Source organism: Sceloporus undulatus, chromosome 5 (genome assembly GCF_019175285.1).
Source record: "Sceloporus undulatus isolate JIND9_A2432 ecotype Alabama chromosome 5, SceUnd_v1.1, whole genome shotgun sequence".
In the NCBI taxonomy this organism is placed as follows: Eukaryota; Metazoa; Chordata; class Lepidosauria; order Squamata; family Phrynosomatidae; genus Sceloporus; species Sceloporus undulatus.
This window is the reverse complement of record NC_056526.1, coordinates 121,952,540-121,963,665: the sequence shown is the minus strand read 5'-3', so window position 1 is coordinate 121,963,665 and position 11,126 is coordinate 121,952,540. Positions and strand designations below refer to the sequence as shown.

Genomic DNA, 11,126 nt, shown 5'->3' with positions numbered 1-11,126 from the left:
TTGTTTTATATGTATTTTGTAGAATGTACACCATTGGCAGGTTTAATTTTTATCAATTTTATTGTTTGTATGTACAGCGCTGTATAAATCTACAGCGCTATATAAATAAAGTATAATAATAATAATTTGTTTCTGACTTATCACGTGTTTTCTTGGCAAGACTAGCTCATAAAGGATTTGCCATTGACTTCCCCTGAGGCTGAGAGTGTGTGACTTGCCCAAGGTCATGCAGTGGTTTTTCATGGCTCAACAATTTCCAAACCTGCTCTCCAGGAATCCTACTCCAACACTCAAACCAGCACAACCCACTGACTCTCTGATAAGCCAGCTTGATGGTAATTAAGAACAACAATATAATCCAAGGGTGCAGATGTTATTTTTTAAAAATGCTGTAATTGATGATGCTTCGTTTTTAAATTATGGGGTGTCTGTGTCTGTGTCACCTTGGGTACAAATACTGGGACAAATAGGGGGTACTTACATTAAATAAATAAAGGGAAAATGTGAGTAGACACAACTTGGCTGAGCAAGATATGTTTTACAGTACAGAAGGCCATCCATATCCAACCATCCACAGCTTGCAAATAGTTTTATATATAGATAGATAGATATAGATATATAGATATAGATAGATAGTGTGTGTGTGTGTGTACACCCAAATTCAAAGCTTGCTTTCACCATTTTATATAAGGGGCACCATTTTACTAAGCCAATGCATTTAATAGGGCTTATTCATCAATGGGTTTTGGTATCTATGGGGGACCCTTGTAACCAAGCCACAGCGGATACCAAGGGTTCCCTGTAGTTGCAAGAAAGCCTCGATGAGACCAGCAAGCCTTATTGCCCATGAGTCAGGCTTGGAAGGGCCTGGGCACCAAAGCCAAAGCAATTAAATTGTGTGTAACTAGGAGGAGGCCACCAAGGCAGCTTCCTGTCCCTAAGGCTGCATGCATCCACACCGTAGAAATAATCCAGTTAGACACCAGTATAACTGCCATGGCTCAATGCTATAGAATTCTGGGAAGTGTAGTGGAATTCTGGGAATTGTAGTTTTGTGAGGCATTTTCTGTCAGAGAACTCTGGTGCCACAATGAATAACAAACTGCACTAATTACACTTAGTGTTGTTTGTTGTTTATTGTGGCACCACAGCTCTCTGACAGAAAATGTCACACAAAACTACAGTCCCCAGAGTTCCACAACATTGAGCCGTGGAAGTCAAAGGGGAAATCAAACTGGGTCATTCCTGCAGTGCAGATGCAGCCTGAGTCAGCGAATGACACATCCCAGAATTCCACAGCATTGTGGCACCATAGCTCTCTCTGACACACAAAAAAGGCTAAATGTCTCAAAAAACTACAGTTCCCAGAATTCCATAACAGAGCCATGGAATTTAAGTCTCTTTTTAACTTTAGTCTGTTTTTAACTTCACTGCATTTTAATGTGATTTTAGACTGTATTTTATTGAGTATATACGTTTATATGTGTGTGTGTGTATTATATGGGTTTTTTTATGTTTATAGATGTTTTAATTGTTTGAATTTTTATAATGATTTTAAACGTTTTATCTGTGAGCCGCCTTGGGACCCTCAGGGGAGAAAGGCGGGATATAAATGAAATGAAAACTTAAACGTACAGTGCAAGAAATGCAGCCAGAGTCAACAAACTACAACTCCCAGGGTTCCCTAGCACTGAGCCAGGGCAGTTAAAACGGTCTGGAATTGCATTATTTCAGCTTTATTTAAACACCGATTTCATGCCAAGTAGGAACGCTTGCAGGTAAAAAATTCGATTTAAATAACCAGATGGGAACGAAGAATAACGCGTTTCGGAACGCGAGATAACACCAGGGTTATTTTGAATCGGTTTTATTAAAAACGTTGTACTGTATTTTAAATCGTTTCAAATATTAAGTGGCTGGATTCTAATCAACTTGTGCTCCACAGTGGCGCATGCGCAGTCTAAGCAGAGGGCACGCAAGGAACTCTACATCCACCTCTGCTGCGGCCGCCAGACACTCGCTGACCATGAGTGGCGCATGCGCAGTCTAAACAAGGGGGCTCGCGAGGAAGTCTGCATCCGTAAGGGTTCCAGAGTGGTGCATGCGCAGTCGTGCAAAAGGCTCGCGAGGAAATCTGCATCCATCTCTGCTGCGGCCGCGAGACAACACTGTCTGTGTCTCTTTCTCTGTGGCGCATGCGCGCGCGGCGGCGGCCGAGGGGGCGTGGCTTACCTCCCGCTCCTCCTCTCTGATTGGCTGCCGGGGAGGACGCGCGCGCCTGCGCGCGCGCGCGGGCGGATGTTGTCCTTGTTGTGCTTCCTGTCAGTCGCCCGGATCATGATGACGGAAAGCGCTTCCTGCCGCTGAGGGGGAGGCTTCCAAAGGCGGCTCTTCGGTCTCTGTCTAGTCCGGGCCTTCCTTCCTTCCTCCGTCCCTCCTTCACCCTGGCCATGGCGGACTTCGACGAGATCTACGAGGAGGAGGAGGACGAGGAGCGGGCCTTGGAGGAGCAGCTGCTCAAGCACTCGCCGGACCCGGTGGTGGTGCGAGGCTCCGGCCATGTCACTGTGTAAGGAAGGGAAGGGAGGGAGGGTGGCAGTGGGAGTGAGGCCTTGGCCTTCAGCCAGGCTCCTTCAGGCCAAACCCGAAGCCACCTTCGACTCTAAACATCACTGCTGGGCTCCACAAAGCCTTACTCCAGGCTCAGGAGTATCTGTCCTCAGTGGTTCTACGGAGAAGCTATTTAGTCGTAAAACTAACACATTCTAATGATAATAGCAACCAATGGGGCTGTTATCAATATGACGGTTTAATTAACCATCTAATTAACAATAATAGTAATTGTAAGGTGCTCTGATAGCCTTTAGGGCTGAAGAGCGGGGTATAAATACCACAATAAAGAAATAAATACAACACTTGTCCCTCCGTATTTATTAGGGTTAGGCGGGGCACAAGACCCCCGTGAATATGGGAAAACCACAAATAACACCTCTCTAGGGATATCTAGGTCCTCCTCCAGGTCAACTGTAACTAAAAGTTGCACCGAAAGACCTAGGGATTCCTAGAGAGAACACTCCAGGAGGCCTTTGTAGTTCCTCCAGGGCAGGCCTATGGCCAGTGTCTGTGGTCCAGAGTTGCACTGGAGGACCCAGAGATCCTTAGACAGGTGTCCTCTCATGTGAAAACGTGGTTTTGCCATGTTCATGGGGGCCTTGTGCCCCTCGCCTAGAGAATACAGAGGGAAAAGTGTACATCCAAATATCTGGAGCCCAGATTTCCAAGTCAAGCAAGAAAACTACAAATTATGTTTCGTTGGTTACATATGAATTTAAACATATTCACCCCTTCGCCCTTATCGGATGGTCATTCGTACCATGAAGGATTTGACATGACCTGATGTCCCTCATCCTGACAACCCTTGCCCTCCATACTTTTCAATACTATTCAAGCATATTAAAATTCCAATGTAAATCTGCCCTCTACATCCACTTTCAACTGTAAACATCACCCAAAATCTCACCTTGACTTGTACATGAGGTTGACTTATAGTTGAGTATATACAGTATGATTTTAATTTATTTGAATCACAATGAAAAATGGCCAGTCTACTCTGAACTGCATTTCTTTCCCCACACCATTTGTTGCATCCTGGAAGGGAACCTTGTAACTATTTCTCTTTCCTTCCTACATCCTAGTACACAAAGAGGTCCTGTGGCACCTTTGAGGCCAACTGAGCAAGTCAACACCAGTCTACCAAGGCTTATGCTACAATTTCTTTTGCACAGTTACTCTCAATGGTCCCATAAGATCTCTTTGCATACTAGGATGTAGGAGGGAAAATGAAATAGTTGAAGATTTCCTGTACCTTGGATCAGGCATTGATAAAAAAGGAAAGTGCAGCCAAGACTAGGAATGGGGAAAGCAGCCATGAAAGAACTACACTCGTCCCTCAACATTTGCTGGGGTTAGAGGCACAGGACCCTCATGAATGTAGAAAACCCACAAATAACAAAAACACTATGTTTTTACCTGAGAGAACACCTCTCTAGGAATCTTTACACTTTGTGATCTTGTCTACACTTGTCTAACCTCTAGGAATCTCTAGGTCCTCCAATGCAACTCTGTGGTCAATATCTATAACTGTGATGGAGGAGCTATAAATGCCTAGTAGATGTTCTCTCTAGGAATCTCTAGGTCCTTCACTTCAACTTTTGGTTAAAGTTGACCATAAAGTTGCGCTGGAGGACCTAGATATTCCTAGAGAGAACATATTAATAAAATCCATGAGTAATCAAATCTGCAAAAGTCAAAGCTGCAAATGTGGTGGGACGAGTGTAGACAAGATCCCAGAGTGTAAAGATAAACAACTGAGCACCAGTGTTAGAATCATATACTGTAAGTCATTGTATTCCCCCTCACCATGAATGGATGCGAGAGCTGGACAGTGAAGAAAGCAGATAAGGAAAAAAAAAACCCGAATTAATTTGTGATGGACACCATAGATGGCCTAAAAGACAAACAAATGGGTCCTGGAACAGATCAAGCTCAAACTCTTCCTGGAACCCATGATGACCAAATTGTGGCTGTTGTACTTTGGCAGTATCATGAAGAAAAATGAATCATTAGAAAAGACAATAATGCTAGGAAAGGTGAAAGTCAGTAGAATGAGAGGAAGATAGATGGATTCAATTAGCAAGGTCATAGGTCTGAATCTGCAGGACCTGAGCAGAGGAGGACAGGGGGGCCTTGGAGATGCCTAATCCACAAGGTTGCCACGAGTCAGGGTTGATTCAAAAACACTAGGATGTGTGCATCCCTTCTCCAGATCACTGTGTTATCTCAATAGTCTTTATAATCCCCTTGTGAGGCAGGTTGCTTTGAAAGGCTGGTGTGTGTGTGTGTCTAAGTGTCTCTCTTTGCCTCCCAGTCCTTTCCCCAATGCAATATAATAAAATTGTTTTTTGGTGTTTGCATGTACAATGTAATAACAGGAATAAGGAGTAACAAACATATTTTGTTACTCCTTATTCCTACTCCTGTAAAAACCTCTTACCCCTTACTCTTACTCCCCAGCCCTGAGTTTTACAATAGAAGGTGAAGAACTGAAGAAATTATGATATTTTTTCTTGAAGACCACACAGTTGATCCAGATCTACTCAGATAATAGATAGAGTTGAAACTCCCAAGCACACCTAGATGAAGCTTACTAGATTTTGCTCAGTTTTCAACTCTTAACGCGTTCTCCCAATCCATGTATTGAGATGGATAGAGCAGATGAATGAGATTGGGTCACAGTGGTTATACTACAGTGCGCCCGCTCCATATGCGGGCATGCCATACACGGCTTCCATTTTACGCAAAAGCCACGCTGTAATACTGTCTTTGGTGTGCGCAAGTGACGCTCACATGCCACACTGCCATGTGCACAAACCCCATTCATTATAATGGGGCTCGAGCATAGGCAGAATTCTCCTTACGCAGGGGGGTCCAGAAAGGATCCCCACATAAGGTGAGGTTCTACTGTGTTTACCTGTTCCCCACTTATTTGTCATTTATGCATTTTCCATCAGTCTGTTATGCTGCATGAATGTCAGCAAGTAGGAAACATATCAAACTATGCTGTCCTCTTTCCCTGGACCTGGAGATATCTCTGTCGTTTTGGTGTCCTGTTTTCTAGTTGTCCTTCAACAAAGCAAAGGATTCTATATACTGAGAAGAGTCTCCTCACATTTTTACGCAATGCTTACGCCTAGTCTTTTACAGTAGATGATGTGTTGCAACTATATAATGTCTGGGCAAACTTATTATTATTATTTATTGTATTTATACTGTATTTAGAAATGCTGTCAGAGCAGCTTACAAAATAGTTAATTAGGCAGTTCTCTGCTTCCAGACTTACAATCTAAAAAGTCAGGACACATAATGAGAAGGGAATGGCAGTAGGAAAGGGGATCAAGTCCAGTAGTTCTTCTCTCGCTCTGAGGCCAGGGCCATGGAAGATGCAGTGGAGGGAGTGCTTTTTTTCTGCCTCTGGGCTAGATCTCATGAAGCTGTGCCTGCCACTTCTGTTCCTCTGAGGCCAGGGCCATGGCAGATGCAATGGAGGGAGGGCCCTTATTTCTCTGGGCTAGGTCTGGTGGAGTGGGGTCTTCCCTTTCTCATCCCCTGAGGCCAAGGCCATGGCAAATCTAATTCTCCAAGAAGTCTCTTTTAATGTTATGCCTTCCAGATGTGTTGGATTACATTTCCCTTCAACCATCACCAGCATGGATAGCAATGGCTAGAAGTGATGGACAATGTGGTCCAACATATCTGGGAAGCACAACATTGGGTGAGAATGCTTTAGTTTTAAGCCTCACAATGACTATATAACATGCCTCAATTTACAAATCTCTTATTGACAGTAAAAATCAGAGGAACGTGATCTCCTATCCTAATTTCTGATATACAGGCCTCCCTCTATTCTAGCGGTCTTCGGACTCGCGTATCTTGCTTATGCGTGAAGGACGAACGGAGGGAAAACAAATGGTGTGTGCACCCGTGGCATGTGCCCTCACACATTCATGCCTATATTCAAGAACAGATCTCCTGTGAAAAAAGGGGGGCAACTGTATTATTGTTTTTCTGGTTTATTATAGAGCACATTTTTTTTTTGGCTATATAAACAAAGCCAGTGTGATGTAGTGGTTCAAGGGTAAGACTCTGGAGCTTGGGGTTCAATTCCCCACTCAGCCATAGAAACTCACTGGGTGACTTCAGGCAAGAAACACTCTCTCAGCTCCAGAAAACACCATGATAGAATCTCCATCGTTTGGAAATGGCTTGGAAAACAAACAACAACAGCTATATAATATGATGTCTGGAACAATAAGGAAATTGAGTTGATGAGGTTAGTTATGACTAATATCAGAATGTAAAGCATTAAACCAAATAAAGATGACTTGTCAGGAAGTAGAGAGCCCAAAGTTTGTATAAATTAGTGATTTTACACATCACCGGGAGTGCAATGGCTAAATGTAACTTGTTACTCCTTCTGTTAGTCACAGTTTCAGCATATTCATTTAATAACAAGTTTGTTTTCTGCCAGCTGGTACTTATGTGAACATATCCAGTAACTAGGACATGCAATCACAGAGCAGTGTAATTGTCTAAGTGGTATTGTATATGATGTTTATAACTTACTCTGGCGTTTTTTAAATTAGGTCTCATTTTATGTGACTGTATTAGTATTGCTTCCTGTGATCCTGAGGTAAAGTATTTCCAGGATGCAACAAATGGTGTGTGTGTATGGGGGGAGGGGAATGCAGTTCAGAGTAGACTGGTCATTTTTCATTATGATTCAAATAAATTAAAATCATATTTTCCATATTGTAATTCCTGAGTAAGTGTGTGCATTAGTTGGTTGCTATTATCATTAGAATGTATTAGTTTATAATTAAATAGTTTCTCTGTAGTACCACCCCTCCTCTAATTCTTTTTTGAGCATGCTTCCCCACATGTGTGCATAAAGATAATATATATCTTTATGTGGGGAAGCATGCTCAAAAAAGAATTAAAAGAATTAGAGGAGGGGTGGTACTACAGAGAAACTATTTAGCTATAAACTAATACATTCTAATGATAATAGCAACCAACTAATGCACACACTTACTCAGGAATTACAACAAGAATGATCAGCTAGTGCAGGATTCTTTTTATCCTGGGGTAAATAAGGCATGTGTTATCATCATCAGCTCTACCTTCTTTAAGAACTGGTAGAATTGACACACCAGCCTGGGCTAAGCTAAACCATTCCTGGTCACAACTTCCACTGGGATATTTAATAATGGGAGTGTATGAAATAGCACCAAATTACAAACCTGATTTCTCCAAGGGCAGTGCAGACCCATGCATCTATTTCAGGAGATGCCTGATCTGGCCACAGTGACATCGTCATCATCATTATTATTACTATTATTGTTGTTATTTATTTATTTATTTATTTATATATCCCGCATCTTCCCTTTTGGGGATTGAGCAGGTAACAACAGAAGTTAATACAATACAAAATAAGCATATGCTTTCGTTACATCCCATTTGATTTTCTGCTCTATGTTAAGTTGCCTTCAGTTGGTATAAAGAGATGCAACCATACAAGTTTTCTGCTGCTATCACTCTGGTTTGTTTCCAGGTACAATACAAAGTGGTGGTTATGACCTCTAAAGCCCTATATAGCTTAGGTTCTAGGCAGTATCTGACAAATTATATCTCCAAATATAAATCTGCCTTGGGAGACTGTGGCCCAAAACACTGCTTGAGACTGGTTTAACTGCCCTGGCTCAGTGCTAGGAAATCCTGGGAATTGTAGTTTATTGTGGCAGCAGAGCTCTCTGACAGAAAAGGCTCAATGTCTCACAAAACTATAGCTCCCAGAATTCCCTAGCATTGAGCCAGGGCAGCTAAAGTGGTCTCAAACTGGATTATTCCTACAGTGGACCTGTATCTTTCCTGCCTTAGATCCATAGGAGAGACCCTTCACAGGTATAGCTGGTGGGAACACAAGATGGCCTTCTTGGTGGCTGACCCAACACACTGGAACTCCCTTCCTAGCTGGAATTGCTGCCTCCTTTCTGTTCTTCCATCACCAGGCCAAAAGTTTCTTATTCAGCTTTTAGAATAGAAAAAGGCTGTAAGTGCTGTATTGTTTTAAATTGTATTGCTTATTGATTTTAAAATCTTCTAGAGTATATGTTTTTAATATGGTTCTTAGTTTAATTTGGTTTTAAAGTAGATTTTGTATTTTTTAAACTTCTGATCTTTTCAATGTGTAAAACATCTTTCGTGTCAGTTTTAGGGGAAAGGTGGAATATAAATAAAGATGAAGGTGAGGATTATAACAGTAATATACTGTAATATCTTGGTACTGTATATGATATCATGAACAAACACATTTGCTTACAGCTTCAACAATTTTGCTTAGCTTGAGTAAAATACTATAGTGGGTATAACAATGCTGAGCATGTAATACATATGACTATATCTGTCCAATGTTAAGGGCACAAGGGCCTGAGCCTTAGACTTTCTCTGTGAAAGAAACTTGGCATTGCTATATAGCGTATGTGAACCAGGCCTGTCTAGTTTAGGCAGCGGGGAAATCTTCCCACTTGGTGCTAGGTAAATTGTTCTGAATTGTCCAATGCATAAACTGTAGAATTTGATTGATAGATTTTATTGTATTATACTTATTAAGAATCCATCCCGTAGTCTTAGAGCACAATTTTGTGCTATTGCAATAGGCACCCACCTTTTCCTCTTGACACCAAGAAGCTACAAAATGTCATTGTACTGCTATATAGTGTGCCTCTGGTTGGCATCTTTGGGCTAAAGGAACTGCGGAGTGTGTCCAAAGCTGTGCCAGTGGTAAAGAATGTAAATAATAAAACATGGAAACCAGAGCTTATTTTGAGGCATAGGCTTGTAATGTTTTAATGTTCTACAGTATCTGTAGTCTAATCTGACATAATGACATTTTAAAAAACTTTTTCACCCTATTCTTCCTCAGTTAGTATGTTTCCTCCCACCTTGCAGTTGCAGGATATGGAAAAAAACTCTTGAAGACAGGATTTTAAAAATGCATCACTTTTAAACTGTAGTTCTGTTAAGAGGATACATAACTTTACTGCATACCTATTTCCATTCTTGATAGTATATGAGGAATCTCAACCATGGAAGGGTAGTCCTTCATCATATCAGTTGTTTGCGGTATTAAAAGTATTTTGTGTAAGGTTTATCATACAGGTGATTTTGAAATTAATGTTATTACATGCCTGACTCCGATGACTTGTCATCTTGGTTGTCTTTCCTCTTGTTTTCTTTATGGAAAATATTTTTTTAAAAGTTCAAACAAAGAGAACTGCCAAACAATTTGCCATACCTAACTCTAGTTTGTAGACAGAAGAGAATGCAAATTCCCTTTCATTTTGCCATTTTTGATGAATGCTTGCAGAGACAAACCTCACATTTTACATCTTACAAACAAAACTCATATTTTAAAGCAGCCTTGAACCACACTGAAAATAGCTAGCCCAATATATAAATAAACATCTCATTACTGACTTGGAGAGGCTTGGAAAGGACACTGATTAGACACAGAAATCTTAAAACAATAAACATAACATGAATTATCACAGTATTATCTGACAACAGAAATGTTTAATATGTTGGGACAGAAAGATTTATACTTTAAAAATTCTACTTTAAAAATTGATGAAAGGAGGCCAAACTGTGGCAAACTTACCTTTTTAAATTTCCTTTTTAGCCATTCTAATTCTATAGTTCAATTTTTCTGAAAGGGTAATTCTCCACACATGGTCTAGTCAATATCAAAAGGAAAGATCTTCCAGAGTTTTGCATGTTCTTGTAATTTCTAACAGCAGACATCAACAATATAGCAATAAGATAATAAATAGATAAATTTTTTGATGTCTTACTGTCCTCAGAAAATCAATGTGTTATTTTCCGCAGAAAATCAAATTACTTTATTCTAAACATTATCATTTGGGCATTGCAACCACAGGTGATATATTGTTTGAACTGCTCCACAACCCCACCAGCAAAACCATGACTATTTTATGGAGTTTAACATTTTGCCTGAACATTAGAGTAGTTGTCCCAAGTACAGTGGTACCTCGGGTTACGAAATTAATTCGTTCCGCGGCTAATTTCGTAACCCGAAAAACCTTCGTAACCCGAATTGCCATAGGCGCTAATGGAAAAAAAGCCGCGGCTCTGCCGCGGCTCGCAGCCATGACGGTTAAAGTGGAATCATAGGGCTATAATTGTGCAGTGCTAAAGGGTCCTAAGGTCCAAAGCACACTCAGTGCATATTGGACCTAAGTTTACCATGGCTAGGGGTGTCTCTACACTTCAGGAATAATGCAGTTTAACTCCACTTTAACTGCCATGGTTCCATCCTACTGAATCCTGGGCGAAGTACCTTCGTAACCCGAATTGCCATAGGCGCTAATGGAAAAAAAGCCGCGGCTCTGCCGCGGCTCCATTTAAAACAGCGCCAGGGTTTTTTCGTAACCCGAAAAAACCTTCGTAACCCGAAACAATAAATCCCTATGGGATTTATTCGTATCCCG

The 11,126-nt window shown here is 41.2% G+C and overlaps 1 protein-coding gene across 1 annotated transcript in view; it reads left to right on the top strand.

The window, feature by feature from the left end:
- Positions 1–2,287: 2,287 nt before the first annotated feature.
- The window catches only part of CHIC2 (cysteine rich hydrophobic domain 2), a 31,455-nt gene continuing 22,616 nt past the window's right edge, over positions 2,288–11,126 (top strand). The window contains exon 1 of the mRNA XM_042467557.1: positions 2,288–2,569. Coding sequence (XP_042323491.1) covers positions 2,451–2,569 — 119 coding nt within the window. The 5' untranslated portion in view covers positions 2,288–2,450. The remainder of the gene's footprint in view (positions 2,570–11,126) is intronic.